We start from the raw sequence: 18,940 nt of genomic DNA on the forward strand, positions 1-18,940 counted from the left end.
ACCAGAGAAGCAGCGTTTACGGCTGTTTCACTGGACGACATCGCAGCGTCCCGTTAAAGTCTGGAACTCTTTGTTAATGTTTTGATGACGAGAACTATATGTGCAGCCTGACAAAACTTGGCAAAGCAAATCCGCCTAGATAACAGCAACATAAGGCAGACTGTAAGACCGGACAGAAGGCTTCGGGCTCCTTATAGCAGAGATAAAAAAGAAATGTGGCGCACTTGCTGTAGGTGGGTTGTGTAACATGTGCGCTTACTCTTAAGGAATATTTACCACTAAAATGTATTTGAGGAGACAGAGAGAGGTGTGAAAAAGGTAGGCCATAGTTCGCCTCTCATGTAGTGAAGACCAAAGTTATTCATCCTCCTGATAGATTTATGTTTTGCATCTACTAAGAAATGAGATGAATACCTCTCTAAAGATATTGAATTCCAAATCCAGGAGTAACAAAGGAGATATTTATCTTAGTATTTACACTGAAATAATAAATAAAAAAAATAGATACACACTTCTAAATCATTAAAATCTTTACTGGTCAACATCGATCTGATCCTTTTAACAACAGCTGTCTACATTTTTGCACTCTGTATGCTATCATTAGCTGTAGGATTCAAGTTGATCTGCTTGGAAACAACAATAATGCTTTCAAGTTGGAAGAAACATGTTGCAAAAATAAAACATTATTTAAAGCCTCCATCTGATTATGTTCTGTTGTAACTACTGAGCAAAGTCTCACTGCAGCTAAAGGTTTAGGTTGATGAATTAAAAACTGCGGTTCATCGCGGTCTCCATCTTCAGCGCACATACTGAGCTTAGAGCGGAACGAGACTGGAGCATTTCTGAGATTCAAAAACTGAAGTTGTCAGAAAACCGAAAGAACCCGCAGCAAAACTGATTGGGGGAATTTTGCACGACTTTACATTTTGAAGAAAACGTCAAAAATAAAGCAATTCCAGTGCTGTCTGGGCGGGAGTGAAAGAAAATTGCTCACATTTTTCCTTTTCACCCACCCAGGGATGAGGTAGAAACTCCTCTGCTTTGTGCTTCCTTATGACCTTTACACAGTCAGGATTAAGACAGATGGGGTATGAAAAGGCAGGTCTCTTTTTACGTACATGGGACTGCATGTGTGCGTGACTGTGTGGTCACATTATGTGTGCTTTTTATTCTCTCTCTCTTGCACTATCTTCTAAACCCCCCCTCCGCTCCCCCCGTGTTCACAAGCGAGCACGGCATGTCCTATCTGCAGTGCGACGGTGGGGATATTGCTGGCTGGGGGATCATTACAAGGGCCATAAAAGAGCGATTTACAGATCGCCCAGTGAGTGGAGTCAGCACGGCAGGTCCTCCCACCCTGCAGCACCGCGCCGCTCCGCGCTGGGTCACCAGCAAAAAGCCCAGAATCAGAGGCCGGTACGGACCGAGCTGAGAACTGTGGGGCGAGCTTGCAGCGTCGGGTTTGTGGTCAGTGAGTCAGAGGACGGAAACAGGCGTCCGTTTTATTGCTCAGGTTCAGCCGAGTGGCGAGATGTCCAGCAGAGTTACAACTGGGAATTCTGTGGATTATAGGAAACAGCTGGTGGTCGTGAATCTGAGTTTCTGGAAGGGGATGCATGAAGTAGTACGGAAATGCGTTCAAACCCAAAAAGATGTTCGTCTTAACGTGGAAGACCAACACAAAGGACATACATGTGAAGTGAAAGGAGAAGGAAATGTACAAATATGCAACTAAAAAGAGTGACATAGATTACTATTCGGTTCCATCAGTTTGTCTCATGTTTGGTCCCAAGTAAAAGAAAGTTGTTTGTTTGCAGGTAAACACCAAAACTTCATCTTTCCATCTTAATTAACGGAGGGAATCAACAGAAATCTGTATTCTAGTTGAGGAAAGGTTCGGACAGCATACTGCACTACTGCAGCCAGTGTTTCTGAAATAACAGACTCAGAGCAGCCATCTAGTCCATGTAAGGTTTCCCTCACTTTCAGATTTCTTCAGTTTCTCGCGTCTTCAGCCTGTTTCAGGTCACATCGCAGCATCTCACTGAGATGAGGCTTTGAATCATTCCACAGCTTTCCATTATTTAGTAGCCCTTCCTGGGTGAATTTACCCCTTTTCTTTTGAGTCCTTGTCATTTTGCAGCATCCAGTTCTGCACCAGCTTATTCTTTTTCTTTCTTTTATTTATTTTTTTTACAGATTGTCTTATGATTTCCTTCAGTGTCTGATACATGGTGGAATTCTTCATTGTTCTGTACCGATTCTATGTTGCTTTTGATTTGCTGTCCAAACATGTCGATTTTAGATTTCTCTAGAAAACTTCATCCCAGAAGTCCTTATCTACATTCTCTAGGACTGTCTGGCGCGCTTTTTGTTTTGTAACACGGCAGGTTTTGACTCTCAATTCCAATTTTTCAAATAAATCTTTCTTTTTTATTTTTATTTTTTTACCTCGGCTTTGTCGTTCATGCTATCGAATGACCGCAGTCAGACTTCTATGTGAACGCTTTACAAACCCAAAGAGGTGCAGAAGAAGAATGCAGACGTCACACAGAAGCGCACCGATTAGTGGCGGTTGAGCTTTTAGCCGTCTCAAGGGCCGGCTGCAGTCTGGTGTATCTTCAGGTCTTTGAAAACTTGTGTTGGTATCGTGCGGTCTGCTTTGAGGGTGAACTTGCTTGGCTAATATAAAAATATATGTTTATTGATATTAGCCACTGAGAAACAACTAATGACGCTCTCGTACTATGCGGCTGATTTAACTACCATTTTAACTGGAAATAAAGATGTGGGTGGCCAAATCTATTCACCATATGATTTATTTTTTTATTATATTTATAGAAACTGTTAAAGTATGTCAGCATGTTTGCTTTTATTACTTGAATTGTTCAGTTTTGCTAAAATTGATACTAGATACTGACAGAAGACAAGCAGGCTTTCACAGGCTATTTCTTTCATATAACTGCATGCGTGCTGCATGTACGCATTCAGAGATCAGCTCTGCACGCCTAAACCTTCCGCATCCTGAGAAGAACCGGGATCAAACCGGATCCTCCTTTAACGTAGGATTTAATTTAAGGGCTTTTCTGAACACAGTGAAGAATAATAAACCTGTTCATTCGAGGCGCTGCTGCAAACAAGCTTGAATAAAAAAGAAAAGAAAATCACCGCAGTCATCTTCGGAGCAAATTGCATTTGCCAGTGTTTACAGAAACCTAGCAAACCACCAAGAGGGCACAGATGGAGGGCAGCGCTTTAAAAAATATGTGTTTATTTGAACGCGTGCGAGCCGGAGGTCTCTGTGTCTGCGCTCCCCACCGTGCAGCAGTCTAATCAGGCCGGCTGTACGCCCGCGTATTAGAAACCAGATTTGCTGGAGTCAAGCTGCGTTTGCTCCCAACAAGGCCCCTGTTTCCCCGGGCTACATGTCTGAAACACACCCCTGTGTTCGAGGAAAGGTGCGGGGTTAGAGTGCACAAAGGAACACACACACACACACACACACACGCACACACACACATTTAAATAACCCCGAGCACTGAATAATTCCTATTTCCGTTTGACTACTTTTATTATTTTAGACTCATGTTTTATTCTAATGCGCTGTCCTAATCTGATGTTTTTTGTTTCTAACAATGCAGTTTCCTTAGCTGCTTTTCTTTTTAACAGCCACCTAACCTGTCTGTCAGTTAAGAGTGAAAATAATTGCACACATTTGGAAATTTGTTGGCAACAGCTAAAGAAAGAAAGTTTGTTGTTTTGTTTTGTTTTTCTGGTCTAATGAAAAACCAATTCAATGTAGGAACAATTAGTTGTTTGTTTAAGTCATCGGGGGGCAAAAAAAGCACCAACTAGTAAAAGAAAAATATATCTTGAACTTTGTTCTCATCTAAAGTCAACCATAAAAGAAACTCGTAAAAATAAGTATCCAACAGAAACAGCCAATAAAACCACTTGAGCTCTGACACAGTTTCCTGCATCCAGGAACCGCTGAGCACCAACACATGCTGACCTGTGAAATGGAAAGAGGCACGGCCTTTTTTTTTATTTTTATTTTTTCAAGCCCATCAGACGGCCTGAACAGCTCGCTGTAGGAGGACGCATTCATGCATTTTGGCACCGAGGATAAACAGACTTTATGGTGCGTTACAGAGACCCGTGAACACACTGCCAAGCCCCAAAACCTTCTGGACGACGTCCTTGGATCCATGGAATTAAACGTGTTTACTTGTGTTGGGTAATAGAACTTCAAATTTCTGCGTATTTCATTATTGTTCTTTGGCTTTTAAAAATAACTAAAAATGTGCATGTGGCAGAAAGAAACCCCGAAATCCTACATCTGTTCTTCCTGCTGATTTAGTACAACATGCTACATTAGACTTCTTACAAGAAGATGACACGAAAAGCACTCTCACGGTGCTGTTTATTGTTGATCTTCATCTGAGGGAGACAAACGGCAAAGTTGTCCTGTTAAAGGAGTTTGTTGTTTTTTTTGGGGGGTGGGGGGTGGGGGGGTGGGGTGGGGGGGGTTCTGGTAAAGAAAGTTCTTCCAAGTCAAAGCTTGTGAAGTCACAAGGACGCTTCTGTTTGAAACGGAGCGGAGGCTCGCGTCTCTTTCAATTAAACGCATATTTCTGTCTCCGAGCCGCGGAGAGCGTTACATCCGCAACCTGCAAAAAAAGATATAAAAATCGAGAGCCCTCTCCGCCTATTTAATGAGATGCAGAGAATCCAGAAGGATCTTTACAGTAAATGCCACAACTCATTAGGCTAATCACCCTATCACACAAACACTCAGCTGTTAATAACAAAGCAGCCAGAGAGAGAGAGAGGAAACCACACATCTCATCATAAAGCTGGCATTCCAGCAATTAGTGAAAAGAAACATTAAAGCCTCAGCCGCCGACTTCCTGAGGAAAAATGATTCTTAGAAAAATGGCAGGGATGTTGACTTCTTTCATGCGAACAGCCTTCTGCCTCCATATAGGCACGGCGCTGATCCAGGAAGGCTGACAGATCCGAGCGTCTATAGAAACGACACAGCAGCTATTTGTGCCTCCTTACATCATCCTACCTACTGTGGGAGCAGGAGATGAAGTCCAGTTTAAATGTGACAGTAGCAGCAAGACGAGGCGCGTTTAGCTTTTGCTCTCTACGTGTGCGGCGTTTATTCTTCACCCTTCTTTTCCATGCCAGACGACTGACCTGGGGATCAGATTGTAACAGGTGTGGTGGATATGTCACTGTGTAATTACTGCTTGTTTACTGCCAAAACTTAGTGATAAGCCGGTCACGAATAAGACCTCCATTAGTATCATGCGGGTCCACAGAGGAATTTACGGTGTAAACTGGATCTGGTGTTCAAAATGAAAGAATAAATCCCATCAAGAGCAGCAGTTTGTGAAACTCTCCAACCAGTCTGCCTGCCTGGCACCATCAACCATGCCCCACATCTGCGGCGCTTTTCCAGTGATCGGTTAACGTGCGGTTCGGTAGTGAGCTTTTAAAGTAAACATTAAATGCTAGTGTCGTTTGCAGTTTTCAGTGATGTCGTAAAGCACGAGTCAATCAGTGAATGCGGTCACCTGTAGACCAAATGGTGTCGGTGCCATACCCCGCTCGGTCCTGCTAGTTCTACCCCTGAAGTAGGTTTGTAAAGTCTGAGAACAGCCGGGCTGAGCCATGCCGGATTTGCTAGTGGAAAACGCATCTGGTCGAAGCGGAGCGAGAGCGTAAGGGTCAGAGGTGGTCTAGTGGAAAACGTCTGCAGTTTTACTGAGATCACCTTGTTCAGCATTCTGACGCTTCGTCTTAACTTCAGGAAGTCGGTTTCCCTTAATCTCCAAATACCTTAATGCACTGAGTTGCTGTCATGTGATTGGCAGATTGACGATTGGTGGTGATAATTCCTAAGTTCATTGTCATCTCACTTTCTCCAGAGTTGCTAGTAAACGCAGGACTCATCCTGTGTTGCCACAGCAAAAGTCCTCCGACCACAGTGAGGACCATAGACGTACATTACTGGATAGGACGGTGCCTATTAGCCGCTATAGCTAGTGATGTGCATCTTCAACTGCTTTGATTCATGTCAACCAGGTTGTTCTGATGCCAGATGAGCAGGAATCACAAAAGTGTTAGTAGTGCCCTTATTTCTTATCTGACTTCTATCGAATATAATTTAAAGCGGAGGAATTTTCTGATGTTTTGATACATCAAAATATCCCTCCCTGGATATAAATCTAGAAACAGTTTCGTTTCTTTAAGAAATATTTTATCCAATTTGGCAACTGTGACACAACGTTCTGCAAATAAGGCAGTCCTGTTTTTGTCGTTAATTTAAGCTAGAGTTTTGCCACAGCCAAGAGAAAATAACGCTCTTGGTGAAGAAGAGGCAGAAGAAGAAGAGGCAGAAGAAGAAGAAGAAGAAGACGTGAAGAGCAACTCAAAGCCATTTGTAATCTTCTTTTCTCTCGCTCTGTCTCAGCTGTATACCACATGCACAGCCGTCGCCATGGCAGCCGACACCATTTTTGTTTTTAATTAAAACCTTTTTTTTACTGAGTGGCGAAAGAATATCCCCTCGGACCTCAACGAGCGTCATTGTATTGACAACTAAAACGCCGCGTCCCTTTTTCAGGTTCTTCGCAACTCAACGCAATACGATGACAAGCATGTGACACAGGACAGTCACGTAAAGTCAGATCCGGTAATGGGCCTATCAGCGGTGAGCATCCACCAGCAGAAACATAAATCAGCGCCGCCGCATGTAGATAAGAGCCGAAAGGGGTCGCTTTCTCCAGCAAAGGGAAGATTACTGCCATAATTGTAGTCAGGAATCAGAACACGGATCATTTTCTTTCACAGAACTACCTGAGATAAAAATCAGAGCAGCTTTAGGATTAGTCACTCTGCAGCAACAGCTGTGCTTTCTGTGACAAAAAGGCCCCAAAGGCAGCAAGAGCTGGAGCGCACTCATTGGCTGTCATCTGGCTTTACCTTTTCTTGCGAGCTCCAACACACTGCATCCTGCTGTTTGCTCTCATTTGCACTCTTAGTTTGAATCGTGCCTGACAGCGAACTGCTCCAACTCGTCGCGTGACGAACGCAGATCTGTGTCTTTTCTCCACCGCATTCAGGCAGCTGAAGTCTCGGCAACGCAGCTGGCACGTTGCTGCAGTTCAGACGATTTCCTGATATTAATATTTTAATGCCAGAGGATTTCTCAGTCTCAGCTCTTATCTCAATCGTATCGGATCAAAATCACCTGCGTGAAGGAAGTGGATTTGTGTTCGGTCGACGTTTTCTTTATCGCGGCAATGCTTCTCGGCAGGAAACTACAAACTATCAGAAATCGTGTTTATTTCCATTTAAATGGTGCCACATTTGTAGGAAAAATCTGGCTGCCAAATGCCAAAACTAAACAGCTCATTCTGCTGTGGACTTTGGTTTTGAGTTTCAAGCATCAATAAGGCATTGTACCCTGGAGATTAAAACCTGCTGCAGCAGTCAGTCGCTGTCTGCTTCATATTTAAGTATTATTTGGGGCAACTTCAGTCTGGGTTCCTTTAAACCAAGTAGACACGTTATTTTTTTTTCTTCAAATCAAAAACAAAGTGACATATACATGATAAACTCTGCTGATCTACACACAAATGCATTTTTTCCTCTACAAATGTGTATTTCAAGAAAAATAACCTGACAAAAAACTCTGTTACAACAATACTCTCTCTACTCGTCCTGTTTTCGGACAGTAGGGACAAAAAGCCAACATTACATGAAGGGTTAAAAGCAACACATATTAGATTCAATCTGAACTGAATTAAGACTTCAGTTGAAGTAAGATCGTCCTAACTTTTCAAAAAAAAAAAAAGAAGAAACAAAAGTCTGTGCTCTAATTAATTATAGTGAAAATATTAAAATCCTAAAGAACATATGGGGGGAGAGGGATGTGATGTTAGGAAAAAATAAAAAGTCAGCATGTCTTCCTCTTCTTATTGAGTCCTATCAAGTGTTTTCAAGTAATTTCCACCGCCAAGAATAGATCCACAAATCCCAGCGCTCATGGTGCGCACAAGCATAATTAACATAAATATGATCTCTGATGAGGACCATGAAATAATAAGAAACTCCACAAAAAGAACTGATATCTAAAGTATGGGGGAGAAAAGAGAGAGAGAGGGAATAAACAAAAACAACCAGAACAAACATCTAAACATCATATGTAAAAATGCTGGAGGATGGCAAAACACAAAAAAATATGTACAAATATTCATCGATAATTTCTTTTCATTTTATTACAGTTTTATTAGTTTAATTATGTCTTACATCATTAAAGTGTTTTTTATCACTTCATTATCTCTATGATGTTTCTCTCTGTTTTTTGGGGGGGAAGGAGGGTTTCGTCTTTTTATTATTTTGATTTTACTAATTCTTCCAACATTTGCTCTCAGCCCAGCAGGTTTATCCCAGAGTCAGTTTAAAGATGCCATAAACCAATCATGAGCTCTACAGGACCGGATGAGGACGTCGTTATGGTGTTAAAAAAAACAACAACAAAAAAGCCCTGCCTGAGTGGTCTTTGCGGGGTTTCAGCGAGGTTTAGCGAGCCGTTCCGAGACATGCTGAGCTTGCTCTTAATTACCCATAAGAGAACATGAGAGGGTTTTTAGGCATGAACAACTCTCTACTGGAACTGTGGCAGCTTACTGGGGTCCTAGGAGCAGCATGGTCGCAGCCCGTGATGAGGAGCAAAAAATGTTTCCTCATACTTAGAAAAGCAGACACTAACGGTGGAGGCGCGGAAACCCCCCCCCCCCCGTATTTTCTGCAGACCGCGATAAGACCATGATGACCGCATCCCAAAACCGCATCCTGGTAGGTTCCAGGACTCTCCATCGGTTTTTGATGTAATTATGACAGTAAAGAAGTCGGATCATCATCGGAGCTCGTTTTGGCTCAAGGCGGCGAAGAAAAACGCACATGATGAGTGCTGAATGTAGCGACTTCACAACTTCCTTCGCAGTGAATGAGCTGCAACAATCAGGACGTTGTCTTGGTGTGCAGGTGTCTCACCGCATGAAGACAATGACCGGATCTGTAAATGGGCCAACATCCTACAAGTGTAACGTTTGTCTTTGCTCTCAAATGTGCTCAACGGACCTTAATGCGTGTTAAATTTGAACTGAGTTGTTGTTGTTTTTTTCAATCAGTAATTATGGTTAAGACAGAAAATAAAAACATTTAAATGGTAACAAAACAAGGATTAAAATAATTGTATATTTCTTTACATCTGGATAAAAATCATGACTTTAACATGGATAACTTCAAAGCAACTTTGGCTTAGCTGTTTATTTAGTCATTACTCTTTTTATTATTCACCTGCTTGTTTATTTTACCATATCTCAGACGAGTAAAGAAAAAAAAAAAACCTCAAACGGCGCCCCTTTAAACGTCCGTGTTGTTCTCGTCGCCATCATAAGGCTTATCCTTTGCGATGCGGTTTCCTGAACGGGTGGAGAAGGAGGACGGCAGCCAGCCAGAACGGGTACATGGAGGAGGAAGAGGAGCTGCCTCCACCGGCACCACCAGGAGCTGCTTCAAACATGGCTGCTCACATCAAAGCCCGCCTCGTCTCCCGCGGGAGCGGCTCAGGACTTCGCGGTGGCTCGCCTCGGGTCGAAGCGTGGAAGCTCTCACCTCCTCAGAAGGCGGTGGCGGATACCTGCGGGCTGCACCCGAGGAGCTGAGGCAGATGGCAAACTGCTGGCTGGGAGCTCCAGGACGGCAGGGAGCGCACGGCGCCCTCCACAGATCCAGTTGGCTGCTAGTTTGCTGACTCCATCGGGGGAGGGGGCGGCGGCCGGGCTTTTAGACATGTCTGTGTATTTGAATATTTCACTTCATAAATAGGTAATGCAATCTCATTATGAAGGCACATCAATATTGTAGTGATAAGCTGAAAGCAGAAGGAGGCGGTTGTGTTTTGAGACTCGCCCAGCAGCCATTTTTTTTTTTTTTTGTCTTTTTCCACCGAACAAGAATGGAAACTTTGGGGCTTTTTGTGAAGTAAAGGTAAAATAAATGTAACCTCAAATGTCTCTCCTTCTTGCTGTAGCAGATACGATTTGGGTTCAATCTCTAGTGCTTCGGGCCTGTGGCTTTTTTTATTTATTTATTTATTTTTTTTGTACAAGCTTAACCTTCACACTAGTTCGCTTCATACAAGTAAATACAAGTTGAAACCTTGAGCTGGGGTAACATCTGAACAACATTTAGTGCTTTTAGGGTAAAAGAGAAGACATGAAATTCCCTCAATGTCTATCAAGAAATGAACTTTACATGATATGATTTACAAGATTAGAGGAAGCTCTAACTGTTAATTTATTCAGTGTTTTTCCGTCGTGTTTGCACCTGCCTGATCTGGTTCAGAATCAAAGACTTGAATTCACTCCAACCCAGAGATAACTGAGGAAAACGCGAAGCTGCAGGGAAGAAGAAAATCTATCAACACAGAGACGTAGAGGAGCTACAGCCATGAACACGCTGAGAGCGGCTCAGAGCTGCTAACTATCCTGACATACAGCGTTTTGAACAATAATCACAACCCTTGAACATTTTTCACATTTCGTTGCACTGCTGCTATCTCTAAACTCGATTCTATTCTGTTTGGAAGTGGAAGTTGAATGACTCATCATTTATTACTTTTTCACAAAGTCAAAGCTTAAAAGTGCGGCGTGCATTTGTACGCAGCTCCCACAAATCACCAGCAGTTAGTGTCTGTCTGTGAGGGGTGTGATCTCAGTACGGATCCAAACCCGAAGGCCTCGGCTGTTTATTTGAGAACGTCGGAGGGAAAAAAAATGACGTCAAATGTGACAGAAATGTGTAATTTGGGTAAATGAGGGAAAAATATTACCTTTTTGTTGTGCTGGAAAACTAACTGCTGGCAGCGTCACGCTGTGGGGAAGATGGATGGAGCTGAACACGGGTTGCAGAATACTGAGGCGCAGGTTCACCTTCTAGCAGGACAATGAGCCAAACCCTCCAACCAGATCAAAGCATAAACCCGCGCTAGAACGGCCCAGTCAAAGTTAAAGTCTTCAATCCACCTCACAATCTGTGGCAGGATTTGAAAACTGGTGTTGAGAGATTCTCTCTGAAGGGTCTGAATCCTTGAACAAGGTACTGTGTATGTGTTTGAACTGCTAAAAGACTCCCACCCCTCTCTCTCTCTCGCTCTCTCACCCACACACACACACACACACACGCACACACGCACACACACTCACACACACACACATGCATGCATGCAGGACAACATGAAAGCTTCAGTGTGTGAAGCCACAGAGGCTAGCAGCATGCAGCTCTCTCAGATTTATTTAGAAACTCGAAAAATCCCAAACTTTCAAAAATGACTGATTATTATGAATGACTATCAAAGCTTTATTTCAATAATTATGCCTTAGAAATAAATCAGTATGTAGATGTTAATTGGACGTTTCCGAGCAATAAATCCGATACCAGAACTAGTTAAAATAGACAGAAAGGACAGTTCTAACTTTCTGTTACTCCCTGCAGCTTTCACTTTCCACCTTCCCTGGCTATAATTAATGCAGCAAATAAACGAATAAATAAATGCAAAGCTTTTGTATGTTATGATAATTATATCTCACATATGTCGCCTCATTTAGATCCCAGCAAAAATAACGTTTTCAAATCAAGCGTTGGCTTCATGACGGTGTTTTATAAGACCGACAATAGAAATGAGAACACAGCGGCTCCCACATTTGCAGATAATCACTGTTTTGCAGAAATGCTGCGCACGTTTCGAGCACCTATCATGAGATAGAGAACTGTTGCAGAGCGTGAGCGGTTTATATCCATAAAGACATAAAGTGAATCCTCCGGATAGTTTCTATTTTCAAAATAATTCTAGATTTTTTTTTTTTTTTGGACAGTAAAGATAGTTTTTAGACTTACTGTGACTGAAGCAGAGTCTTTGGAAAATTTATTTTTTGCAATTTAATTAATACCTATCTTCAGATTCTGCAAATTCAACATTTGAACATCTATATTTGAATGCATGCGGCATAAAAAGGACAGTAAATGGCGTAGTAAGACTACCACTGCTGACTAAGATAAGTTTTGTTATCATCAAGATTAAATGTGACAAACATGACAGTGGATTTAACGGATGTGCAGCGTGACACAACGGCTGCTTAAAAAATAAAATAAAATAAAATTTTTAAAAAATCACAGTTTAACCAAAACCTCATCATCATGTGTCTTGTAATTCACAGAGAACCATCAGGTACTTTTTTTTTTACTGCTTAAGTTAATTCCCTGTAATCGGATGGGACATGTTAGGTCTTTAAAATAAAATGGTGACAATGGTGAAATCTACTAAAACTAAAATGTCTTAATCATTTCATTCCTGATGCTTTTCCAAAGTCAGAATGTTTCATAAGACCTCTGTGATCTGGAGAGTAATCCTTACCTTTGAAAATGGCTGTTGGCGTGAAAGAGAAATAAATTCATTTCACAATGTTGATCTCAGATATCTGTAAAACAAATTCTGTTTGACTACTGAAAAGTCTCAGATCAGATTTTACTTTGTTTTTTTCCATTTTATTATTTTTTTTTTTTTTACCAGACTAGTTTAAAAAAATGTTTTAGCTTCTTTTAGCTTTCACTGGAAATACTGGTCCAGTCAAATAACCAGAGCTCCTTCTCCCAGTGCATTCTTCTGCTGGCGCAGAATACTTTCTTTCCTCTTGGAAGTTATAAACCCAGGAGGAACTGGGCCTCCCTTAATCGCCGAAAGCACTATTTTGTTTATGAATCACACCAAGAGGTAATTAAAAAGAAACCTTTCGGGTACAGCTTTAGACGTTTTTACGACAAAGCCTGCTCAGAACGGACGAGAAGCAAACACGTCCTGACATTTACTAACAAGAAGCTCCTCAAACTGTTTAACATCACAGAGCATTACAGGAATCTGATGGGTCAGACTTTAAAGGTATGAAGGAAAAAACTCAAGGAGAAGTTCTTATGCAACAATGATGTAATTAGTACAATTTTTTTTTACTTACCTGTAAACAGCTCTCTTATCAGACTCAAGCTGGGCCTGGGGGTCAAGGGTCACACTGACAGAGTTATTTCCTGCTGCAGAGGCTGCTGGGATATGGACCTGTGGGGTCTTGGAGTTCTGCTGAGTTGTGCCCGTCATCTGGCAACAAGAGACAAAAAAAAAAAAAAAGCCCACAAAGTTAATGACGATTTGAACTTAGAACTCCCACAAAGTGTTTGGGTGCTGATCAGTCAGAGTCAGAGCTGGGAAACAATATTCTGCTTCCATTTAGTAAATGACAGAACACAACAGCTTCATTACTGGTCCCCGTTTCGCCAAAACGGCACCACAGATTGGTGCAAAGGGCAGTGGAAAACTAAAGAGGCCTTTAATGTGCTGAGAGAAAACAACGAGTTTGGACCCAAAAGCAAAAAAAAAAAAAAAAAAAGTAACTTTAGGAAAATAAAGAGGAAAATAACATTACTGTATAATAGTAGATTAATATACCATGGTACCTTACTGCGCCATATCACTACCGTAAAAGCATTTCCTTCAATCGGTTGATTCTCCTATGCACCGTCAATTAATCAGATAATTATTTCAGTGACATTCACTCAAATTCAATGCTTTATCATTTGATTTGATTCCATTTGGGGTAAAAAAACAAAACAAAAAACAAACAAACAGATTAATTCAGAATAAAACTGTTTATTTTGTCAAAAGGCTGCGATTCATCCTGGGGGACCATGGATACTCCCATCCAGGTTTCAGTTCACGTCAGTCGTCTCAGCTTTATTGTCAGTTTTAATGTTAATGTGAAAATATAATCAAGTTGTGCAAAGTAACTAGAGAAAAACTGCTCAAGTCGGACCGGCGCTTATTAAACCGACATTAAACGTGGTTCCGACTTTTGGTGTGGAAACTCATCATTCAGCATAAATAACGTAACAAACCGCTTCCTGCCTTTCACGTTACTTTTTTTTCTGAGGGCTTGATAAGTCAGCGACCAAGTCCTCCAAACCGAGTCCACTGCATACCCCGCTTTCCTCTCTCTCTCCATCAATCACTCCATGGAAATGGGTCTAACGTCTCCCATCCCCCTGTTTTCTTCTTCTTTTTTTTTTTTTTTGAGTCAGACTGAGGTAGCAGGAAGCTTCAAGTCTTAATCCCAACAACAAATGGGAAATAAATTACCTTCTTCACACTTAACTAGTTCTCATTTGCATTCGTGGAGTGCGCCTGTGCTGCCGCTCTGGACCTCTCCCCCTGGCACTAATCCTCCGGGCGACACCGGAATGCGGACGAGGAGGAAATAATAGGCGATCAGAGGAGGACGCCGCGCGGTGCAGCCGCCGGACCTTCGGCACGGCGCTTCAGGGCGCGCATCTATTTCAAGGTGGCGGTTTGTTTCAAATTTAGGCCTTCCTGCATTATCCAGCAGCCTCCATAATTTCCACAGGATTTCTACTTGTCTCTTCAGATACTTCCATTCATTCATGATTGGCACAAAAGACATAATATTTTGAGGGGGTGTATTTTTCTAAATACAATGTATAATTTTACATTTGGGGCACAGATTACTCAAATCCACACAAGATTTGAATTATTTAAAACAAACATTCAGGTGACTCGTGCGCGTTTTGAAACCGTTAGCATGTTTCTGGCGACATATTCGACTATTTTAATTAGAAATGGCAGAACTCACTGAAATGAGTGGGCATTGTGTTACAGACCCCGTCATAACATGACTGATATGACTGTAATTATCATCAGTCAGCTAATTTTTAATAAAAAAAAAAAAAAAACTAAGACTGAAGTTCTAGAAGCTAAAGGTTATCCTTTGTTGTCTACTTAAAAAACTAGTTTCACGTGTGTTTGAAATTGTTGTCCTGTTGAAACTCCCGTCTCTGTCCAATTTTTAAACATCTGGCGGGGTGCGTGAGGGGAGACTGGAGAACTTATAGGTAGACATATGCTTTTATTATTCTGTTTACTGTGTGGAATACCATTGCAAAACTAGTACAGGATTTTTGTTTTTGTTATTATCGGTCATTTCAAAACAATTTCAGTTTTAAAGATTTCCCACTGGGGCTTATGTAAGGGTTATATAAACCCTTATGTCTGCATTAGGTTGCAATGTAACTGTAATCATTACTTACTCATGTCACATGCATTCTGCAGAATGAAACATGTTTTACAGAAGTAAAACTGACTATGCTACACTGATTAAAGATTATTTAATTTGTACTTCTGTGGGTTATTTTTATTATTATTATTTATTTGAAAGTAGAAAAAGTGGGAATCTTAGTTTTCCCAAAGCGATTGCTAAACTCTAATCTAATGGGATTGTGAAATGAGACTTTACAAATATCTTAATGTTGTGTGAACTAACTCTTTGTTAATCCCACTCTTAACTTCTTGCTCTCACCGATATTTTTAAGAAGATTTTTTTTTTTTTCCCCAGATTTTGCAAATACATTTTGTAATGAAGCACAAAATGATCCACAATCTGACAGCTCAACCTTTCCTTTGGGGACGGGCTGCTGCTGAAGACGTCGCTCTCACCTGTTGACTTTCCTGGTACGATGGAGGAGGAACGCTCTGGGTGGCCATCATTGTCACTGCAGGCGGTGGGGAATCATGTTGCATCATGGGACAGCTTCACATCGAGACTGGAAGACACACAGAGGGAAGGAAAGAACACCGAACATGAATCGGGTTTGAAAGGCACTTTTTAAAATCTATCTCACCGGCAGCCACCAGGTGCTGCTGTGACTGAGTAATCAACAATGAAACACACACACACACAGCATCTCAGTCTTCTTCTCCTGATCTCGACAGACTGGTTCATTTCTTTCTCTTTTCTCCCGAGTCTGCCTCTGCATGGTGCTGCGCAGAACCAGCAGACAAGTCAGGATGATGTATTAATACGGAGTGATCAAACGACGCAACCAAGCAGAAAGGAAACAAATGAGAACATCCTCAATCACCAAGGCCCGTTCCCACAAATATTCAGCAAATACCGAGCAGCGGCAGCGGGCCTCTAACGGCGCCACAGACAAAGCCCAAGTATTTGTTTCCCAATTACAGAGAGCCGGGCCTGTTTACTAATTAGAGCGGGCTCCAACGCCACGCTCCACGACGGAGCCGCAGTAGGACAGTCGTCTCTGTCAGTCGGCTGCCGGTGTTGTTGTTGCACTTTAACCAAGCAAGTCATGAAGGCTAATTAGGGCTCTTCGGGACCCCCACGGGGTCGAGGACAGTACCCTGTGGAACTCTGCCGTAACCACTGGCCCCACCCCCACTGATGGAGCTAATTGGCTTGGGGGGAACGTTACACACACACACTGCCACACCAACAGACCCCCTGCCCGACCGCCAACAACACACACACACAGCAGGTCATCCAGCCTGGAGCTCCACATAACCTGTGCATTCGCACCGCTTGAAAACACACCTGAATATGTAACCTTTTCTCTTTTTTTTTTTTTTCCCCAATATTAACAGAAGCTCTTAAAATTATTTATAAAACGGCCACATATAAATCCATGTGAGTCTATGGAAGGCAGCGGGCCAGTCGACTCGGGTCGACTGGTGTTGAGCTAGAGGGAACGTTTCATTACAGGTCGGTCAAACGGAACCGGAACATCTGAGCACAATCCCAGTTCTGGTTCCTCCAGAGCTGCGAAAGCACACCGAGAATCTGAACGCAAGTGGAAGGCGATGAGGTTGTGACTGGATAAATAAAAGCTGATCTTTAATTCCTCTTCCATCCTGGGTTAAACATTTCATTCAGAAATGTCTCCTTTTATACTCACGAGGCCATAAAACTGCATCCTTCTCTGTTTGGATGTTTTATTCGTTTGAATAGAAGAACTTAGTCGACTACGGCGAGACTAAAATTAACATTTCTAACTACTAATTATAACAAAATGACAGTCAACAGGATATGCCTAAAATTAAACTAAAATGTGCTGACGAAATTAACCCTGCTCGTTACATTCAACAGGAAAAACACTGATGTTTTCAGTCCTTATTTTCACTGATGTACAAAAAATCCCCACATTGCTTAAAAAGATCATGCATGACACAGAGATGAAGTCAGTTGGCTTTGTGATAATAGATTATAGATTGTTAAACACAAAGAGATTAGCACCACTGTTCCATAGTTCTCTGTTTAATCTGTGTGTTATGTCCGGGCGACAACGAGACATAAATACGTTTTAGGCCCTTTTTTGCATTTGCTCTGTGCCGTAATCTCGTCTTCACTCTCTGAATCTGCACAATAGTCCAGCATGACTAAGAGAGTCGGATCCTGGCACTGCCTCCGCCTGGAGAACAATAGGACTGAGATGCTTCTTTGTCTGATTGGCATCCAAACCAAGTGTCGCTGCCAACGTCCTGATAATAAATGGTGGTTTGGTTTCTAATTTAAGGTTTTTAGCTGAAAAATCTGCATTTTTAACGTGCCTCGCCGTGGCCGCGTGCGACGCATCGCGCGCCTCCGCAGTTGTTTATGAGCGACGCGCGCGCTACCTCCGCGAGTCATTCTGTGTTCTGATTGCGTCTTCTGGTTTCTGTTCCCATTCCAGCTGGTATCAGCTGAAAGACATCTTCTCTGTTATCAGCCCTCATTTTAATTGCAAATGCAGCGAGCGTGTTAGTGATTAAATGGAAAATTGCACATTAATTGATGAGACTGAAGATAAAGCCAGTCCAATTACCACATGGTATTTTGGGCCTCTCAAGTTTTTCGCTGTTCCTCGAAGGAACAAGCCGCCAAATGCCAAGTTTGAGCAGGCAATTGGGCATCCATAAATATGCACAAAGAGACACGAAATGTGTGCACAAACACATGCCGCACGCTGGCTGCCCAGGCGTGAAAACACATACAAGCAAGACAAGAAGGAGAGAGAGAGAGAGAGAGAGAGAGAAGGAAAAAAAGACTAATTTTAACACACATGTCCTCCTCGGCGTGAAAGTACAAACCTCTCTTTGAACTCACCAAAGGTGTACAGTTACACAATAGGGTGTAGAATTCATTTTGAGGACAAATGACATGTTTGTTTCTCAACAAAAGGCCTTGGAATTATGACACAGTTCATAATGCATATCAACGGGAGAGCGCCTGTAGTCGCAATCAAAATTCAAAAGCAAGCATAAAGTGGAAAATGAGAGAGAAGTAGGCATAAAATTATTCCAACCAACATCAAAGGCTTTCCCAAGTTTAGATTGGAGGCAATTTCCTTTTTTTCAGTGGATTCTGTGCAGTAAGAAACTCTTCTGTTCACAATTCAATTTTCTAACAATCTCAGGGCGTACGATGTCCTCCTTCTGCATCCACGTTACGTAGCCTCCCTCTCACCCTTTTACCTGCAGCAATGAGATGAAAAATCACATCAGATCACATGTAATCTGATTACTGACCGCCACCGCTAAAGCCTAAACATGTCTGAAGTCATTTTTCTTGTCAGCTTGGAGGGAAAATTTGTCACACGTGGCTGAAATTCAAATAAATGTGGACTGGGATTGCTTCCTGCTTCCAAATGAACTGAACTCCAGTGAGATTTTTAGAATCATAAACACATCGACACCCAGCACTGAAATATAAACTTAAATGTGTTTCAGCCAAGTTAGTTTACGATGGACACAACGTTGTGACTGCGTGACTTTTACTGAACTTCCTTTGTAAAAAGCAAAGCTTGGTAATGAGTCCACAAAAAAAACAAAGCGACATTTCCTTTTTGTATCCAGAACCATTTCTTTCCTCGGGAACTTTTAAAACTCGTCTCATCCCTGCTTGACTTGTGTTTCCACAGAGATCCGAGGATGTCCTTAGATTAGGAAAGTTAAGTCCCCATGTCGCTCTTT

General features: G+C 42.0%; 1 protein-coding gene across 1 annotated transcript in view; it reads right to left on the reverse strand.

Moving 5' to 3' along the window:
* The window catches only part of pknox2 (pbx/knotted 1 homeobox 2), a 34,383-nt gene extending 17,230 nt beyond the window's left edge, over positions 1 to 17,153 (reverse strand). The window contains exons 1-2 of the mRNA XM_014986063.2: positions 15,635 to 17,153; positions 13,092 to 13,228 (exon numbers count right to left, since the gene is read on the reverse strand). Of these exons, the coding sequence (XP_014841549.1) occupies positions 13,092 to 13,228; positions 15,635 to 15,721 (224 nt within the window). The 5' untranslated portion in view covers positions 15,722 to 17,153. The remainder of the gene's footprint in view (positions 1 to 13,091; positions 13,229 to 15,634) is intronic.
* Positions 17,154 to 18,940: the final 1,787 nt, after the last annotated feature.

This window comes from Poecilia mexicana, unplaced genomic scaffold, assembly GCF_051168715.1.
Source record: "Poecilia mexicana isolate PSO_F unplaced genomic scaffold, ASM5116871v1 scaffold_14, whole genome shotgun sequence".
Classification (NCBI taxonomy): Eukaryota; Metazoa; Chordata; class Actinopteri; order Cyprinodontiformes; family Poeciliidae; genus Poecilia; species Poecilia mexicana.